The sequence below is a fragment of the Nyctereutes procyonoides genome, unplaced genomic scaffold, assembly GCF_905146905.1.
Source record: "Nyctereutes procyonoides isolate TBG_1078 unplaced genomic scaffold, NYPRO_anot_genome, whole genome shotgun sequence".
Classification (NCBI taxonomy): domain Eukaryota; kingdom Metazoa; phylum Chordata; class Mammalia; order Carnivora; family Canidae; genus Nyctereutes; species Nyctereutes procyonoides.
In genome coordinates, this window is record NW_026575146.1 from 14,813,791 (window position 1) to 14,834,009 (window position 20,219).

General features: G+C 40.6%; 1 protein-coding gene and 1 long non-coding RNA gene across 2 annotated transcripts in view; both read left to right on the forward strand.

Moving 5' to 3' along the window:
* Positions 1–20,219, forward strand: part of FNDC1 (fibronectin type III domain containing 1) — a 101,146-nt gene that overhangs the window by 66,843 nt on the left and 14,084 nt on the right. Inside the window, exons 15-18 of the mRNA XM_055310754.1 lie at positions 12,151–12,219; positions 14,233–14,376; positions 16,449–16,679; positions 19,883–19,991. Coding sequence (XP_055166729.1) covers positions 12,151–12,219; positions 14,233–14,376; positions 16,449–16,679; positions 19,883–19,991 — 553 coding nt within the window. The remainder of the gene's footprint in view (positions 1–12,150; positions 12,220–14,232; positions 14,377–16,448; positions 16,680–19,882; positions 19,992–20,219) is intronic.
* On the forward strand, positions 2–10,856 carry LOC129500373 (uncharacterized). Its single transcript, XR_008662542.1, has 2 exons — positions 2–1,359; positions 10,297–10,856. It is a non-coding gene; the product is annotated as an uncharacterized LOC129500373 (long non-coding RNA).

The window sequence follows — 20,219 nt, forward strand, 5'->3', positions numbered from 1 at the left end:
TTCATTGTCATGGTGGCCTGAACAACTAGCATATAGCATTTCAGAGTAAGGTCCCAAAGGCTCCAGGAGGGGTAAGGAGGAGGCACAGTAGGATGGCAACTAGAGGCGTTTCTAGTCACCCAAGCTTCGTTCAGGAGTCCTGTGTCACAACCAGGGTGGTCAGATTTAGCAAATAAAAGTATGACAGGGGACATACTTCATATGAAAAATTATCTGCTGTTCATTTAAAATTCAGATGTAAGTGGTCATCCTGTGTTTTATCTGGCAACCCTTATCATAACCCACGTCAAAAATTTAGCTAAAACGTGAAACATTACTAGTATACACTAGCGTTTCCCCAAGTGTGCATTACTAGACATTTGTAGATTTCTACATGTCATTTTATTTTAAAAGAAGATTCTGTGATTAGATTTAAACGAGGTTAATGATTTCTTACTGTTGGATTGTTCAGATCATTTTTAAAAATTTATTTATTCATGAGAGACACAGAGAGAGGCAGAGGCATAGGCAGAGGGAAAAGTAGGCTCCCTGCAGGGAGCCCAAAGTGGGACTTGATCCTGGGACCCTGGGATCATGACCTGAGCCAAAGGCAGATGGTCAGCCACTGAGCCAACCACCCAGGTGTCCCTGTTCAGATCATTGAATAAGATCCTTGTGAGTTTCCAAGAAAAGTAGAATGTTCTAAGTGCATTTGCCAGCTGAACACTTTCTCCATCAGTTCTCCCTTTGCAAAATGCTAATCCTTGCATAGCTGGCCTCTGGGGGCAGCAGGGTAGGACTGTGCTATTTCCTCTGCTGTGGGGCACCCAGTCAAGACTGTCCTCTGCCCCCACCGGGTCTTCCTGCTGAAAATGGCCAGTATCCCCTGAAGAATGGAAGCAAGGACACTTTGGCCGGGTCATCGTGGAGCTGCAAAGTCATCATCTTTTAGGCTTAGTCTCTGTTCAGGCTGCTTTGGAAGAGGTCATCTTGCATCTATGTCAGGCTCGGAGGAGACAAATTCACCTTCTTTCCTTTAGGTTGAAATGAATCACAATGTAGGCTGTGAAACTTATGTCTTTTTAAGCTGATACAGAATGAAGGTGCTTCGTTTCAGGAATCATTTTGCATGCCCAGAATTCTTTACGCAGCCCTGTTGACTGTAATAAGCTTGAACTTGAATGCTGTATTCAAAATGGGAATTCTGTTTGAAATCAGTCTTCTCACAGAAAAGCCCCAAATAAACAGGAACATTGGACACATCTAAAAATTGACACCAAAGACAAGGAAACATGCTGATAGGAGGGCCATCGTGAAGAAGATTCACACACCATCATTTTCTCCAGTGAGCACGAATTGGAATTTACCTTTGGATTTCTGGTATGAAAATATTATGTGCTTCCCTTGACGTTTTACTTCTACATACATTGATGTGTTGTTGTTTTTTTTAAATCTAAGTATAATTGGAACAATTATTTATTTAATAATTGCAAACAGAAGAGTAACTATATTGGATTTGGATTGAATTATGACCATTATGAATATTTTGCATTTTCTTTGGTCTACATTTATGGAGGGCTTATGGCATCTTCTTTTCATTTACTTCGGATTTTTGGACTTTTATTTGGCATGAAAGTCCATGTTTTTATCGGTATTTTTGTTTCTTCTTTTTTTTTGAGGGGGAAATCATGATATATGGTTATGTTTTTCACTTCACTTATGTCATCCTTCCACTTCCCGAGCCCAGGCCCAATTAGTAGCCAAATGTTAATTATTAATTTGCCTCTAGGCAGCATTTTCAAAATGAGTACAAATCAATACAAAGTCTTGGGAAAAAAGTAAATTCACGGAGAGGAACATATAATCTTTATATAATGTTATGATGTACGATAATTATTATTTTAAAAATATTCCATATGGCTGATCTCCCTTTTTTATTTACGCTGCTCCATTAACAAATTTATTTTCTTTCTTGTATTAATTCTGATCATAGTTATTTTAAAATTTTTAAATTATAGTTTTGAGATTTAATTCACATACCATAAAGTTCGCCCTTCTGAAGTGTACAGTTTAGTGGTTTTTAGTATTTTCACGGAGTTGTGCAGCCATCACCACCATCAAATTCTTGAACAATTTCATCACCCTAAAAGAAGCCCCATACCCATCAGCTGCCGTTCCTCATTCCCTCCTCCTCCTAATGCCTGGGAAACCACGAATCCACTTTCTGTCTCTATGGGTTTGTCTATTCTGGACGTTTCATATAAATGGAATCCTACAAGATGTCTGGCTTCTTTCACTCAGCCTGATTTGTATTCAAGTTTCATCCATGTTGTAAAACAGATCTGTACATTATTCTTTTTACTGCTGATTAATATTCTGTTGTGTGGGTAAAGTACATTTTATTCATTTATTGGTTGATGGACATTTGGGTTGTTTTCCCCTTTTGGCTGTAATAATAATGCTGTTATAAGAAGTGTGTACAATTTTTTAAAACACCATTTTCAATTATCTGGGGGCATATACTTGGTAAGAGAGTTGCTGTGTCCAATGGTAACTCTGTGTTTAACTTTGGGAGGAACGGCTAACCTGTTTTCCTTAGTGGCTGCACCATTATACATTCCCACCAGCAGGGTACCAGGCTATTGTAAATAATGCTGCTGTAAACATAATGGTGCATGCATCCCTTTGAATTAGTTTTGTATTCTTTGGGTAGATATCCAGTATTGCAATTGCAGGATTATACCCAGCATTGCAATTGCAGGATTGTAGAGTCCTATTTTTAACCAGCTTGCATTCCCACCAACAGGACACGAGTGTTCCTTTTTCTCCACATCCTGGCCACATCCTGTGTTTCTTGTGTTTTTTATCTTAGCCATTCTGACAGGTGTGGGGTGATATCTCATTGTGGTTTTGATTTGCATTTCCTTGATGATAAGTGATGATGAGCATCTTTTCATGGGTCTGCTAGCCATCTGGATGTCTTCTTTGGAGAAATGTCTGTTCATGTCTTCTGCCCATTTCTTGATTGGATTTCTTTTGGTGTTGAGTTGTAGAAGTTCTTTATATATCTTAGGGACTAACCCTTTATCAGATATGTCATTTGCTAATATCTTCTCCCATTCCATAGGTTGCCTTTTAGTTTTGTTGATTGTTTCCTTTGCTGTGCAGAAGCTTTTTATTTTGATGTAGTCCCAGTAGTTTATGTTTGCTTTGGTTTCCCTTACCTCAGGGGAGGTTTCTAGAAAAAAAGTTACTATGACCAATGTCAGAGAAATTATTGTCTATGTTCTTTCCTAGGATATTTATGCTTTCAGATCTCAAATCTAGGTCATTCATCCATTTGAGTTTACTTTTTGTGTGTGGTGTAAGAAAGTGGTCCAGTTTTATTCTTTTGCATGTTGCTGTCCAGTTTTCTCAACACCATTTGTTGAAGAGACTGTCTTTTTCCCATTGGATAGTTTTTCCTGCTTTGTCAAAGATTAATTGACCATATGATTGTGGGCTTATTTCTGGATTTCCTATTCTGTTCTATTGATCTATGTGTCTATTTTTGTGCCAGTACCATACTGTTTTGATTAAGACATCTCTGAAGTCCAGAATACTGTTGTCTCCAGCCTTGCTTTTCTTTTTCAAGATTGCTTTAGCTATTCAGGGTATTTTGTGGTTCCATACACATTTTATTTTATTTATTTTTATTTTTTAAAAGATTTTATTTATTTATTCATGAGAGACACAGAAAGGCAGAGACACAGGCAGAGGGAGAAGCAGGCTTCCGGCAAGGAACCTGATGCAGGACTTGATCCCAGATCCCAAGATCACGCCCTGAGCCAAATGCAGACACTGAGCCACCCTAGTGTCCCAGTTCCATAAAAATTTTAGAATTATTTTTTCTAGTTCTGTGAAAAATGCTATTGGTATTTTGATAGAGATTGCATTAAATGTGTAGTTTGCTCTGGGTAGTATAGACATTTTAACGATATTTGTTCTTCCAGTCCGTGAGCATGGAGGTTCTTTCCATTTGTTTGTATCATCTTCAATTTCTTTCATCAGTGTTTTGCAATTTTCAGAGTACAGATCTTTCATTTCTTTGGTTAGATTTATTCTTCAATATTTTATATTTTTGTTGCAATTATAAATAGGATTGATTTCTTAATTTCTCTTTCTCCTGTTTCATCACTGGTATATAGAAATGCAACAATTTCTGTATCTTGATTTTGTATCCTGTAACTTTACTGAATTTGTTTATCAGTTCTAGCAGTTTTTTGGTGGAATCTGTTGAGTTTTCTATATTGATTATCATGTATTCTGAAAATAATGGAAGTTTTACTTCTTCATTACCATTTTGGATGCCTTTTGTTTCTTTTTCTTGTCTGATTGCTGTGGCTCGGACTTCCAGTACTATGTCAAATGAAAGTGGTGAAAGTGAATATCCTTGTCTGGTTCCTGACATTGGGAGTAAAGCTCTCAATTTTTCCCCAATGTGGATGATAACAGCTCTGGGTTTTTCATATATAGCCTTCTTATATTGAGATATGTTCCTTCTAAACCTACATTGTTGAGGGGTTTTATCATGAATGGAAGTTGTACTTTGTCAAATCCTTTTTCTGCATCAGTTGAAATGATCATATGGTTTTTATACTTTCTTTTGTTTTTTTTTTTAAAGATTTTATCTATTTATTCATGAGAGACACACCCAGAGAGAGAGAGAGAGAGAGAGAGAGAGAGAGAGGCAGAGACACAGGCAGAGGGAGAAGCAGGCTCCATACAGGGAGCCTGAAGTGGGACTCGATCCTGGGTCTCCAGGATCACACCCCGGGCTGAAGGCGGCGCTAAACCGCTGAGCCACCGGGGCTGCCCATATCCTTTCTTTTGTTGATGTGATATATCATGTTGATGGATTTACAAATATTGAACCACCCTTGCAGCCCAGGCATAAATTCCACTTGATCATGGTGAGTGATTTTTTTAAAAATGTATCATTGGATTCAGTTTACTAATATCTTGTTGAGGATTTTTGCATCCATGTTCATCAGAGATATTGGCCTCTAGTTCTTTTTTTTTTTTTTTTGTGCTGTCTTTATCTGGTTTTGATATCAGAATAATGCTGGCCTCATAGAATGCATTTAGAAGTTTTCCTTCCTCTTTCATTTTTTGGAATAGTTTGAGAGAATAGGTGTTAACTATTTTGTAAATGTTTGGTGGAATTTGCCTGTGAAGCCATCTGGTTCTGGACTTTTGTTTGTTGGGAATTTTCTGATTACTTATTTAATGTCCTTTGCTGGTAATTGTCTGTTCAAATTTTCTATTTCTTTCTGATTCAGTTTTGGAAAGTTATATGTTTCCAGGAATTTACTCATTTCTTCTAGGTTGTCCAATTTGTTAGCATAAAGTTTTTTTTTATAATATTCCCTTATAATCCTTTGTATTTTTGTGCCATTGGTTATTATTCCTCCTCTTTTGTGTCTGATTTTGTTTATTTGAGTCCTCTTTCTCCCTTTTTTTTTTTATTAATCTGGGTAAAAGTTTATCGATTTTGTTGATCTTTTGAAAGAACCAGTTCCTGGTTTCATTGATCTGTTTTATTATTTTTGTTTCTGTTTAATCTTTATTATTTCCATTATCCTAATAGTTTTATGTCTTGTTTGTTCTTCTTTTTTCTAGCTCACTTAGGTATAAGTTTATTTGAAACTTTTTTTTTTTATGCTTCTTGAGGTAGGCCTGTATTGCTATAAACTTCCCTCTCTGAACAGCTTTGGGTGCATCCCAAAGATTTTGAACTGTTGTGTTTTCTTTTTGTGTGTATATATGCTTCATTTTCATTTGTTTCTATGTACTTTCTAAATTTCTTCTTTTATTTCCTGGTTGGTCCATTCATTGTTTAGTAGCATGTTATTTAACCTCCATGTATTTGTGGTCTTTCTAGTGGACTTCTAGTTTCATATATTGTGGTCAGAAAAAAATGTATGGTATGATTTCGATTTTTTTTTAATTTGTTGAGGCTTATTTTATGGCCTAATATATTATCTGTTTTGGAGAATATTCCATGTGCACTTGAAAATAATATGTATTCTGTTGTCTTAAGATGGGATGTTCTAAATATGTATTTGTTAAACACATCTGGTCTAGTGTCATTACAAGCCATTGTTTCCTTATTGATTTTCTGTTTAGAGAATCTGGCCATTGATGTAAGTGGGATGTTAAAGTCCTTTACTTAAAAAAAAAAAAGTCCTTTACTATTATTTTATTATTATTGAGTAGTTCCTTTGTGTTTGTTACTAACTGTTTTAAGCATTTAGGTGCTCCTATGTTGAGTGCATAAATATTTACAATTATTGTATCCTTTTATTGGATTGTGCCTTTTATTATTTGTAGTGCCCTTCTTTGTCTCTTATCATAGTCTTTGTTTTAAAGTCTCTATTATCTGATTTAAATTTTGCTATTCTGGCTTTCTTTTGATATCCATTTGCATGATAAATGTTTCTCCATCCCTTCACTTTCAATCTGCGGGTGTCTTTAGGTCTAAAATAAGCCTCTTGTAGGCAGCATTTAGATGGATCTTGTTTTTATCCATTCTGTCATCATTTGTCTTTTGATTGAAGCATTTGGTCCCTTTCCTTTCAAAGTAATTATTGATAGCTATATGTTTATTGCCATTTTATTACTTGTTTTGTGATTGTTTCTGAAGATTTTCTCTGATCCTTTCTTTTCTCTCTTCGATGTTTACTGGGTTTCTTTAGTAATATATTTGGATTTCTTTCTCTTTGTTCTTTGCATATTTATTAGGGGTTTTTGATTTGTGGTTACCATTAGGTTTATATATAACATCATCTGCATGTAGCAGTCTATGTTAAGTTGCTGGTCATTTAAGTTTGAACCCATTCTGTACTCCTCTCCCTCCATGTTTTAGATATATGGCGTCATATTTTACATATTTTATTTTGTGAGTTCCCTGGCTTACTTTTTACAGAAATATTCCTTTTTACTGCTTTTGTGTTTCCTACCTTCATACTATCATTCCTTTCCACTCAAAGAGGTCCCTTTAATATTTTTTGCAGTGCTGGTTTAGTGGTTATGAACTCTTTTCGTTTTTGTTTGTCTAGGAAACTCTTTATCTCTTCTATTCTGAATGATAGCCTCACTGGATACAGTATTCTTGGCTGCAGGTTTTTCCCACTCAACACTTTGAGTATATCATGCCACTCTTTTCTGGCTTGGAAAGTTTCTGCTGAAAAATCTGCTGATAGCCTTATCAGATTTCCTTTCCATGTAACTGTCTTCTTTTCCCTTGCTGCTTTTAATAGTTTTTCTTTATCACTAAATTTTGCCACTTTAATTACAATATGTTTAAGTGTAGATCTGCTTTTGTTGGTTTTTGGCAGAGGAAGGGTCTCTGTGCCTTTTGGATCTGGATTTCTGTTTCCTTCCTCAGATTAGGGAAGTTTTTAGCTATTATTTCTTCAAATAAATTCTCTGCCCCCTTTTACCTCTTTTCTTCTGGGACCCCTGTAATACAAATGTTATTACATTTGATGGAGCCACTGAGTTCCCTGTTTATTCTCACTTTGCATAATTCTTTTTCCCCCTCTTTTGTTCAGCTTGATTACTTTCCATTATTCTGTCTTCTAGGTTATTAACTCATCCCAATGCTTCCTCCAGCCTGCCACTCCTTCCATCAAGCATGTTTCTCATTTCATTTATTGAGCCTTTTATCTCTGCTATGTTATTTCTTATCTCCCTGTTAATGGTATCACTGATGTCTTCCACTCTTTTCTCAAGTCTGATGAGTATCCTTATGATCACTGCCTTAAATACTCCATCAGGCATGTTACTTATATCTGTTTTGTTTAGATCTCTGGCTGTGGCCTTGTTCTATTCTTTCATTTGGGACACATTCCTCTGTCTTCTCATTTTGTCTAAGTCTCTCTGCCTATTTCTGTGTATTAGGAAAGTCAGCTATGTCTCCTGCTCTCGAAGATAATGGCTTTATGAAGAAGAGGTCCTGTAGTGCCCTGCAGAGCAGTATCCCCTATTCATCAGGGCCTGGTACTTCTAAGAGTATCTCCAATATGGACTGCATGTGCTCTACTGCTATTGTGTCCTGGCCACTTTGTCCTTCAGGCCAGCCATCTACATAAGCTCTCTTTGTCTGTTGTAGGTAGTGTTTGGTCCCTAGCCTGAATTTGGCAAGTTTCACCAGGTATGTTCTGGTCTGCTTGTGAAATGAGACCTGTCACCACCACTGCCAGAACTGAGGCGCTGCAAAACTCCTGGGTCAGAAGATGAGGTGCTGGCAGCAGTTTGGGCTGGTCTTCTAGTGGAGGGGGCCTGTCATGCTGGGAATGAGGCATCTGTGACTCAGAAGGGCAGTTCTTCCAGCGTTTGGGGGGGTGGGGCTTGGTGTAAGCAAGTTTGGTAGCTAGTGTCTGTGAGCTGCTTCTTGTAGGTGGCCTTGTGCTTATGTGGATAGGCCGGGGAGGGAAATGATGCCTGGCAGTTCCTTTGTTCCTGGAGTGGTCTCTCTGTGAGTGCTGACTCTCTGGGACTCACTCCGAGATGAGTAAATAACCTCCTCATTATGTGCTCCAGGTGTTCTCCAGATCATTATTTCCATGCTGTATATTCATGGCTGTTTGCTCATTCTTTTCTTCAAGGGCAGCTTCAATGTCCTCTGGGCTCTCCCAGAGCCAAACCCACTGACCTTTAAAACTCTAGGCTTTAAGCTCCACTGGTTGCTAGAAGTCACGAAATTTGGCCCTTCTCTGTTTCTAAGCCAGTTGCTTGCTATGGGGGTTCATTTTTCCCATGCATGCTAGTATGTCTCTTGCCCTTCTCTGTGATGGTGGCTCCCTCCCCAGCACAGTAGCCATGATCTGTTTCTCTTCCAAGCTGAATCTATACACTTCTTACCTTCTTCAGTGTGGCCTCTTCTCTCCCCTTAGTTGAGAAGTTTTTTTCTGTCAGTCTTCAGGTTGATTTCTGGGGTATTTAGAATGATTTGGTAGTTACCTAGTTGTATTCACGGGACAAGGGGAGCTTAGGGGTCCTCCTACTCTGCCATCATCTGCTCCCCTTCATCATACTTCTTACATTTGCATTATTCTCTCCCATCTATAGGCTGGCCCTTTTGGCCCAATACTCAAATTGTTATTCTTTCTTGGGCTTCCTTCCACCAGCCTCCACTTGCCTGGGGCTACCACACAGAGTCCCTGCTTCATTCATCATTGGGATGAAACTTGTCAGGGCCAATGTTGGATAGAAGCAAAGGAGCAGGCATCTTCAGTGGGAATTAGCTTCTAAAGATGGCTTATAATATGAAAAGCAGTCACAATTACTCTGGAAAATCCTGTGCATTATCTATGAAATACAGTGGAGTTTGTCATTTCTTGGTCAAACACCTCGTAGTGGCCTTGATATTTATTTTGTAATTCCTGTAATGATACCGGAAAGCAAAGAGATTAAGAGGCTCTGATGTCAGCTGAGGGACAGTCCCAAGACTCCCCCTCACACATGAATTGCAGAACTACCTGTATCCTGGCTCCATGCCTCTTAACTGTGCTTTCAAGTTTGTGTTTTCCTTATGCACTTTCTCTTTTGTTGTATTAGTGCAGTCCATTAGTGCTGGAGCTCCATGCATACATAGCCAGCATTTAATGAGCGACATTTTGGCCATGGCACTTTGCAGGCTAGTAGCCTGAAATGTTCATTGTGGTAGTGGTTATGATCTAGCACCTGCATTAGTGATCACTGAATGAATACCTGCCATTTAAGACCCCCTACTCCACACCCCCCACCTAGTCACCCATTTGTTATTACATTCCCCTGGCAAAGTCCAAAATTTTTGTTTCTAGCCCTCCAACTTTAAAATAATCTTTTCAAATATCAAAGTCTTGACTCCTCTGGTTAAATCATGCACCCCTTTTCCTTTAAAACACTACTATAAAATAACATTCTAGGAATAACCTGGTGTCATTCAGTCATTCCAGGAATTCAAGCAGTATTTATGTACTTCCTCATTTGTTATGGATGCCATATGTTTATGTATATTCCTGGAAGCACAGATGTAAATTATATGCTTGTTTTCAGTTGTTGATTTTACACTTCCCTCTCTTCATACATACACACACACCTCCTTTTTGCTTGATCTGACTTCCCCATTAGATAATAAACTTCTTGCAGTAGAGACAGTGTTATCTACTTCATCTCACATTCTTCATGATACCTAATTACTTATCTTCAGGTATCTAAGCAATATCTGAAGCTATAGGCATTCTCCATTTTTCTAATTGAGAAGTAAAAGTCAGTGTTTTTTTTTTTCAGGTTCCATTTCTACAGTGGATTATCATGCATGCTTGAGCCAGTTGAACATCTTCAATAATTTGTAACATGATCGTGGGACATGTGTCAGAAAAATATCAGTCATTATGGAAAACCATTCCACCCATCTACAGTTCACTCTCAAGACAGAAAATACAAGGAGAATAATTGAAAATTCAGTGGAACTGGACCAACTGTACAGTTTACAGACATCCTTGGTTTTCAAATGGCTTTTACCTTTTCTCTAAACTTGTACTCAGAATTTTTTAAATAGTTTTGTTAAATATCTCTTGAGCTAAGCCCTAATTATTTGGTGACATCTTACACTCATTCTTTCTCATGACCATTTGGATACACTACTCAAGAGAATGAACCATACTACCATGTTGGTGGCTGCCATCTGTGGCTCTTTTATGTGAAGAGGTGGAAGCTTTTGACATTGAGGCTGAGTTGATGTAGAAAGCATCTAGTTTTATGTAGTTCCAAATGCTTCGAAATGGCAATCAGGTGGGACAAATTCTTATGGCCAATTTTTAAAAAAATACACTTTCTTACATCTGGAAGTTACTTTTACTTGGAGCTAAGATGGTGCTATTTTAGGAAAATTATGCCTGACTTTGAGCTTAAGGGAAAAAAAGGGCACTAAATCACTCAGTAGGATGTTTACTTTTGCCAGAAGACCTAACCGACACTCTCTGAAGAGACAATCCCAGTTTGCAGGTAAAAGGCATCATTTCTGTGGCCTGCTGCGCATACTCCAGTATTCCAGCACCTCAGGAATTACACTCAATAGAGAGAATCCAGCAAGGAAATGTTATCATTTTCCCTTTTCTTTTTCACTCTGGGATGTAAAAAGTATTCATTTATTCAATTATTCCTTTTTGATTTGGCTAAAAATAATAATGAAAAGAAACAAATGTGAACCAAGAATGAGGAAAAACAAGATTATCTTCTTAAAAGTTAAATTGACAAGGGAAAGAAAATGGCACCCAAGGAAACAAAAGCAAGATAGCCCCAAACTAGGTGGTGTGAACTTGAAAACTGATTTGAAACAACCCAGAAGTAATTCCTCTTGGATCCAAGAATATTGACATTGGAATGACCTAAGGAAAGATTATGTCTTAATAGTTCTTGAAATGACAGGCCTGAGCCTTGAAGGGTGGATGGTAATTTACAATCTCTGTCCTGCTGACATCCTTTGGCCCCATCAGAACACACCGAGGGTCACCATCTCAATGGTGAAGCAGGTGTCAGGGCTTCTCACAGGCCCTGGGCTGTGGGCTTCCTACCAGAAAAGGTGGGGGGTTAGAAGGCAATCAGTGAATCATAGGGAACTCACATTGGTGTGATTTGCCCGAAGGTAGAATGTAGGAGAGGCAGAAAATCACCTTCCTTCCAGAACATGTGATTGTGGCAAGATTGAGTGCATAGAGAGGATGAAGGGGTGATGAACGAGGGAGCGCACAGGTTGAAGGATTTTTATCCCCACCCTGGGCAGCAGTTCCCATTCTCCTGCTTTCTGAGAATGCCTATTCTCAGGCCTGTGACCTGCTGAGCCAGCCTCCTGAGAGCTGCCTGGGCAGGTGGGTAGGTGGACACGGTGTGTGGAGGGGAGGTCAGAAGGCACTTTATACTGGGGAGTGGGCTGCTGAGAGAGGTGGCTTTCCTCTGATGCCCAGGGGGTGTTCTGAGCACCTTCTCTGAGAGTAAAGGAGAGGGAGTCTTCCTTCTGAGAAAGCTGGGTGGCCCTGACCTGGCAGCTGACCCCTGTGGAAGGATGGTAGGGGTTGAACACTGTGCCCCAGGCACAATTCCCAGCCACTGAGAAGAAGCCTTTCACCCCTCTTTGTTCACTAGATGATTTCTCCGGATTGGAGACTGACACTGCAATGCCCACAGAAGAGGCGTACGTTATCTATGACGAAGGTATGAACTGATTTTACACAGTTTGGATTTGGACAGTTTCTCTCATTTTGATTACTAAGTGGATGATCTCAATTTTTGGAGTTTCCTTCAGAACTTGGGCTGCATGGCAATGCTCAGGGAAGGTAGCTATAACCCAGCTTCCAAGTTAGGGCTCCCGTTCATATTTGATCCAAAGAAAAACAGTGGGCTTCATACGTGAATGTGGCCCCCATACTGCAGCCCTCATTCTCTCCCTACCCTGGAATTCCCGGGTTGCTTGTCTGGACCTCCACTTCCACTGCCATTTGTGAACTTCTACTGTCACTGGTTTAACCCATCACTCTGCTTTCTCTCTTGGCTCCTTTCGTTGTTCTCTTTTCTCTCCTTTTCTTTTTTTTTTTTTTTTAAACAAAGTTTCAATTATTTATTTATGATAGTCACAAAGAATGAGAGAGAAGCAGAGACACAGGCAGAGGAAGAAGCAGGCTCCGTGCACCGGGATCCTGATGTGGGATTCGATCCTGGGTCTCCAGGATCGTGCCCTGGGTGAAAGGCAGGCGCTAAACCGCTGCGCCACCCAGGGATCCCCTTCTCTCCTTTTCTAATTAGATTTTTTCTTTTTAAAAATGCACTGCTCTGAGGGTGCTGGGGTGCCTTAGTTGATTATGCATTTGACTCTTGATTTGGGTTCAGGTCATGATCTCAGGGTCATGAGATGGAGCCCTCCGCTGGGCTCTGTGCTGGTGTGGAGCCTGCTTGAGATTCTATCTTTCCCTTTGCCTCTTCCTCTCCCACCCTCCCCTGGCTTGTGAGCATGCCCATGCTCTGTCACTTTCTCTCTCTCTCTCTCAAAAAAAAAGTAATGCTATGGAAATGTTGATTTTTTTTTATCACAAAATTTTTTTCAAGTAGGGGTAAGCTTATAAGATTAAGAATGCAAATTGCCTTGGGTAGAATCTGGAGCAGCCATTCAGTAAATGTAACCAGTGCAGATTTTCTATTCATGACCCTGTGGCGGTTCTGTGTGTTTTATAAGTTGTGTCTGCAGTTTTTGCTTGGGCATCTTGTCTCCACTGTAAGGCTGGCCTTTGACACTCAGGATATTCTCACTTTGGTTCTTCCTTGTCTGCTGATATATGTGGCTCCAGTGCCATCAAACCACCAATGTGAGAATAATGTCACCTTTGATGCAGTCATAGTGAAGTTTGAGTTAGTGGTTTCATCTCACAGTTTTGTTTTGTTTTTTAAGATTTTATTTATTCATTCATGAAAGACACACAGAGAGAAGCAGAGACTTAGGTGGAGGGAGAAGCAGGCTCCCTGCAGGGAGCCTGATGCGGGACTCAATCCAGGACCCCAGGATCAAGATCTGAGCCAAAGACAGATGCTCAAACACTGAGCCACCCAGGTGCCCCTCATGTCACAGTTTAAGAAAAAAACTAACTTAAAAACAACAGATGTCAGAAGAAAAAAGTTTCTTAGCACCTTTGAAAATACGGTGCTTGTTTCTTACTTTCTTATTATCTTGAGCAGTTGAAAGGGAGCAGAGTTTTCTTTTTTAAACATTAAAGGATTAGTTTTTAAAATAGAATTCATCTCACCCCCTCCCCAGCAAAGAGGCCCATAGGCAGAAGGTAAATTTTTTAAAAATAAAGTTTATTTTCTGATGTGAATCTTTTATGGCTCTGAAAGAGAAAATTATGTAGGCGGAGAATGGCCAGGGGCCAGGAACAGGAGCATGCTACACCGGTTGAATGCTAAGGTTCCCGCTCTAATTGTAAAACCTCATTTTTCTGCTTATACGTGTTTCCTTTTCCTCTTCCTTTCTTTTATCTACAGCTGCTTTTCTGAGGAGACTGAAGTGGGAAGAATATTGTTTCATTAGGAACAAATTATGTTCAGGCACAGCATTTATTTTGGGGTGTATGTGTGTGCGCTTTAGTTTTGAGTTGAATGTTGAGATGGTATCTCTTGGCTGTTCATGGTGCTCCTTTTCTGGAAGGGCCCAAATGCAAAGCCTTCATATCATTTCAGATTATGAGTTTGAGACCTCCAGGCCACCGACCACCACCAGACCCTCCACCACGGCTACGGTGCCCGAGGTCATCCCAGTGGAAGGCTCCATCAGCTCCTTTCCTGGAGAAGAGTTCGATCTGGCTGGAAAGAAACGATTTGTTGGTAAATAGAACTTCCTTAATCAGAGAAACATGGGTTTTTAACTTTTTTTCTTTGAGGAAGAGCATAACTAATTTCTTGGCCTGGCTGAGGCAGCGCATTTGGAGCAGAAGCTTTCCCAGAGTGAAGTTTCCATTTGGGGTGACTCAGTGAGTCAGTCCTGCTTGAAGGCACATAAGCTTGCTTTCTGCAGGAGTCAGGAGAGGGGATTATGCAGGAAAATGTTTGGTATCCAACAGAGTTGAGCTTTGAGAGGCTGCCTCCTATAGACCAAGGGGAAGGAACACTGGTAAACATCCTCAGGACCAGAACACATGACTATTTTTGTTCCAGTAACTTTTCCAAGCTGGGGTGTCCACTGGGCCTTGCCTATACATTGTTAAGTTCTTCCTAAAAGATGAGCAGCTTACTGAATTGAGGTACTGGTACTTCTTACGGTGCCACAGAGCCAAAGCTGGTTTTCTTCTGTTTCTGTAATTTTCATTAGCCTCGGGGACTTGGGATCTAGAAGTTTACTCTTCTTTCTCAGTTATTAAACAATTTCGAGAGGAAACTCTATTTCACTAAACTGTGCTTCACTCCCTTCGGGAGTCTTCTTTTCCCATGCCCTTAATGAACTTCGCTAACGAGACAGTTAGATTAATACATTACTAAGTGGAAAAAAATATTACCAAGTGGAGACAGGCAACAGCTTAAACCAATATCACACTTTTCTGTTTCCAAAACAAATGTTCTGCCATAAGCAGAGAACAGCTCTTGCCAGCCAAGATGTAGTATTGAGTGTCTAAATTTCATGTGCTTGAAGAACAAGAATATTAATGTGAGGTAGCATTCCTGAGGCAAGCACTAATGCTGGCCCATGGCATTAAGCAGCCTGGCTGAATTCACTGGATGTTCTGGTCTTCCTCTCTGTGGCTCCAGGACAGAAATGAAAATGCTTTCAGCGCTATCATTTGCTGTTCCACAGAACTCTACCGAAGACCAGAAGGCTTACTTTTGTCTGGCTGGTCCTATGTCTATAGTACAGAAGATTTTAGTGGTTTCATCTAAACCCCAGAACCTCCTGATTAGATCCATTGACAGGCTCTCAAGACCTGATTGCATACAAATTATTGGAAAATAGAGGATCTAAAAATTGCTTTTAGCCCCAGTGGCCACCAAGAATGAGAATCTGTACCAAAAGATGCAATGGAACATTTAGAAAGTACTAGAAATTGTTACTTAAAAGCACTTGAGAGTCTTGCATGTATGAAGCCCCAGCTCCCATTCCTTGACATTTCTTATATGTAAGAGGGTATATAATAAGGAGATGTGGGCTGGATGTAGAGTCTTCTTTTTGACCCTAACTTTGTGGGCCCTCTCAACATCAGTAGGCTCAGCTGAAACATGGGATATCAGTCCATGTCCTGCTTTATTTCCAGGGATAAAGAGTGTAGAAATTGTATCCACTGAGATAATGTGTGTAGAAAACCTTGAACCTGTTCATAAATATGAATAACTTTATTGTATTTAGCAGTAATGTTATAAAGGCTGATCAGGCCTGGCCTTGTGCAAATATTCCAGATGGTTATGGGTATCCCTGAAGCTCTAGGGAAGGCCACCCAGGATGGAAGGCTAGAAGCTATATATCCTGATCAAGTTTTTTTTTTTTTTTTTTTGGTTCCAAGACAGTCTAGGGAGTGAATGGTGCCAAGAGAGCTCTAGGTAAGTCTTAGTTGGACCCAATGCATACCTTCCCAAATGTCTGGGCATACAAAAGGCAGAATGCTGCAGACTTATACTACATTGAGTTATAGTTTGGGGGTCTTTCAGAGTTACTTTGAACACATAGTCATTGATGCTGATGAGGTGACAAGATCTTTACAAACTACTACATTGGAAGATGTAAACGTGTGGATCAAATAAGGAGAGCTAAGGATGTGTTTCTGAGTTTAGCATCAGGGCTGATGGCACTTGGAGTCTCTGTCTAGCATGGAAAGACTGAATGGTAGATCTGCTCCACGGACCAGACATTATGATTCTGCCTCTGGAGGAAACTTCCAACAATACAGTTGGGTATCTCTCTTCTTTTCCAGCTCCTTATGTGACATACCTAAGTAAAGACCCATCAGCCCCATGTTCTCTGACTGATGCTCTGGATCACTTTCAAGTGGATAGCCTGGATGAAATCATTCCAAATGACATGAGGAAGAGTGACCTTGCTCCTCAGCATCCCCCTCGCAACATCACTGTGGTCGCTGTGGAAGGCTGCCACTCCTTTGTCATTGTGGACTGGGACAAAGCCACCCCAGGAGATGTGGTAACAGGTGTGTCCAAGGCAGATGCTCAGAGTTCCCATTGATCTATAGGTGGAAAATAAAGAATATAAGGGATGAATAGGTGATGGATAAGTAGATGGCTGGCTGGCTGGCTGGCTGGCTGGATGAATGCAAATGCCTCCTTCTAAAAGGATGAAATATAGGCCACAAGGGAAGCCTTGTGAAGTAGTATAAAGAGTACTGGGTGGAAGTCAGAAGTTCTGAATCTCAGTCCCAGATTGGTTTGTATGACCTTGAACTAGCTACTTCATCTCTCTGGACTTTGGTTTCTTCCTTACAAAATATGATTATATCTCTAACGTTCTATAATCCCACACATGGTCAGGGAGTCCACATAGCCACTTGTAAGGTCAGATCCTGCAGCACAGGTGATGAAAGACCTCATAATGTGCACCAGCCTCATATAAGAGTCAACCCTGGGACCAGGACTGTCTCTGGACTTAATTCAGATGGGATTCCTGTATTACCCTATAGAGGGTATGTTTTGGAACCACATGTTCTTATTAATATGAATCCCAAGCTGTCCAAAGCTCCCTGGAAAATTTGGTATCATATATCCTACACCTAATCTAAAACTAAACCTCAGGGCCCTAATCACAGGTACTCATTCCCCTACCATAGATAATGTGGATGAGGTATTTATAGGGACTTGGACATTCCCAATTTAAAGCCATGCCAGCTGCTGCTAAATTGATTACCATAGAACATTTCAGCACATGACAGCCCTGCAATGTGCAGGAAAAGCAACATACCCCAAAAGGCTAAAGGAGGAAATAATGGGAGTTCTTTATCAGTAAATGAAATGAGCACCAGCCGTTGTCACATACCGCACCACTATAAGCACACATGGCTTGACATCACTGTCATCATCAGAGGAGGAAATCCTGTGCAGAGAGCCGCAGCTCTTCACAAGTTCTCACACAGTATTTGTTTCAGAAAGAGAAGAATGAATTCCTCTGGGGAACAGTGTGGAAAGGGCTTTAGGGCCCAGGACACCTGCTTCTAGTTCCGGTGTGCCGTTGGTTAGCTGCGTGACTCCAATCCATTCTCTTTATGTCACCAAAATTGCTCTTGCGAAAGTAATCAGCAGTCACAGGTTGCTCAGTAAAGTAGCTTGTATCTTAGATGCATTCAATGCTGTTGACCTCCTCCTCATCCTTGACCTGTGACCTGATTCTCTCAACCTCTGAGTCTCTCTCCCAGGCTTCTCTGCTTTGCCCCAACATTAAATGTTGGAACTTCGCAAGGCTTGGTCTCAACTCCTCTTTCTTTTTTGCTCCATCCTCTCTCTGTCCAGGATCTTACCCAAGGAACATGGTTTTAATTCATCCTGGAGATGAGTCATTGATTTATAGCTCAAGGCTAGGCCTGCTTTTCCTCCGAGCTTCAAACACTAAAATGGGATCGGCACTTGGTGTCATCACCAGGATGTCTCCAGAGCATCTCAGACTCAGCATATCCAAAATCAAACTCATGATCCTTCTTATTCCCAAACCTGCTGATCTGGCTTTCCTGTCTCAGAGAATGACTCCACTCCCCACCCCATTTCTGTAAGCATGGGATTGTCTTTAGATCTTCTTTAATTTTCCCCACCATATTCAATTCATCACTGAATCCTATCAATTTTACCTTCCAAGTTTCTCATGAACCCATCCATTTCTCTCCATTAACTGCCAGGTTAACCTGGGCTGTTGCCACTTGTCACTTGGATATTCTAAAAGTGGCTGGCTGGCTAGACCACCCAATCCATACTCCATAGCTGATCTGTTTCACTCAGCACCAGAGGGAGGCATCCAGGACAATGTGGTTGTGCCACCCTGTAATGTCTTCCCCTTTCTTTTAGAATGAAAAGCAAAAACCTGTATGACCCAAGGGGACTGAACATTTTCTTTATTCTGCCTTTCCTTAGCTTCATCTCATGCTTGTTCCCCCACCATATCTCCCTGAGACCATCTCCTACTGGTTCCTCCCTTGTTATCCTCCTTCCTGGTATTCCCTCCACCTGGAGTCCTCCCTACCTCCTACCGTGCTCCTTAAGTGCTTCCATCCTTCAGCGTTTGGCCCTATTTTCAGAACCCCTTCAGAACACCCCTCCAGGCACATGGATTACTCTTTTGTGGTTCTCATCACAGCCGTATAATTCTGCTTGTCTGTCTGCCCTGCTGCTCCTTCAGTTTCTGATAAAATGAGTTGCCATTTTATCAATTTACTCCAGCATTGAGTATAGTGCCTGACAAATAGTAAGCACATGGTAAATATCTGTTAAATGAATTCATGGATGTGAACTAAAATATTTAACATCTCTAAGACTCAGTTGTCTCTTGTGTCAAAGTGGGGATATCAATGCTTACATATTAGGGGCCAGAGAACTAATCAAAATAAAACTTGGTTGAATGTGTTTAGAATAATATTTGGCACAAAGGAAATGCCTCACAAATGTTTTCTTCCTTTGTGTATAACATGGGAGACTAATGTAGAGGAGGTGCTGAGCTGCGACATAATTTCATTCGGCCCTTCTGAGGCCTCCTTGAAGGCTGGGCAGGTGTCAGGGGCCCGCTGGGGTCCATACATAGCAAAGAGGGCAGAAGGAGCTGCCTGACTGCTGTCACCAGACATTGAGGTCAGGGACAGGCACAGATATTCAACAACTAGCAACCAAAGGAGAGCCTTCACCAGATGGGTGAGGAGGCCACCGAGAGTCTGGGGGTCTTTCAGTTGTACACATGTGCACACACACACACACAGCACTCACCATCAACAATCCCTTCGTTTCATGTGAAGGACAATTGTGTATATCTCTGCCAGGAAATCCTTAAATACCTGTGTGGAAGTCACCACTTTTTCTTCTGCCGCCCTTTCCTCTGTGCTGTCAAGGTCAGTCAAAGTGATTAGTTCTGAGGAAATGAAGAAGGCCAGGAAATGTAGGAGATAAAGAGAAGGAAGAGAAGTAGGGAACCAGCAGTTGTCAAGAAGTGTGTGCAATTTTGTTATCCACATCTGAATTCACCAGAAGGTACCAACTTTATACCCCATCCAGACGCAACATGCACTTGCTCCTATTGTTGAACCGTTCTCTCAGAAGAGAATGCTTCTGTGCCATTGCCTCCTCCCCATCCTCCTCCATCACGTGTGCCTCCTGGGTGATGTGATTCCTTGATGCTCAGCAGGCTCTTCTTTATCTCCACTTGCAGGTTACCTGGTTTACAGTGCATCCTATGAAGACTTCATTAGGAACAAGTGGTCCACCCAAGCTTCCTCAGTAACTCATTTGCCCATTGAGAACCTGAAGCCAAACACAAGGTATGATGTGTCAGTCACTAGAAAGAGACAGAGAAGGATCCAGGTGTGTGGTCACAGGTATCCTCAGGTAGAAAATGAAAAGGTCGATGAAAAGGTTTTATGACTTCTTTTGTAGTCTGTTTACTTCTCATGGAATATCAATGAATACGCACCATATGTCACTATATCTCTCTTAGAAGAAAATACTTTATCATTATAGTTGTTAGTCTATTGTGTTTATATCCTGTT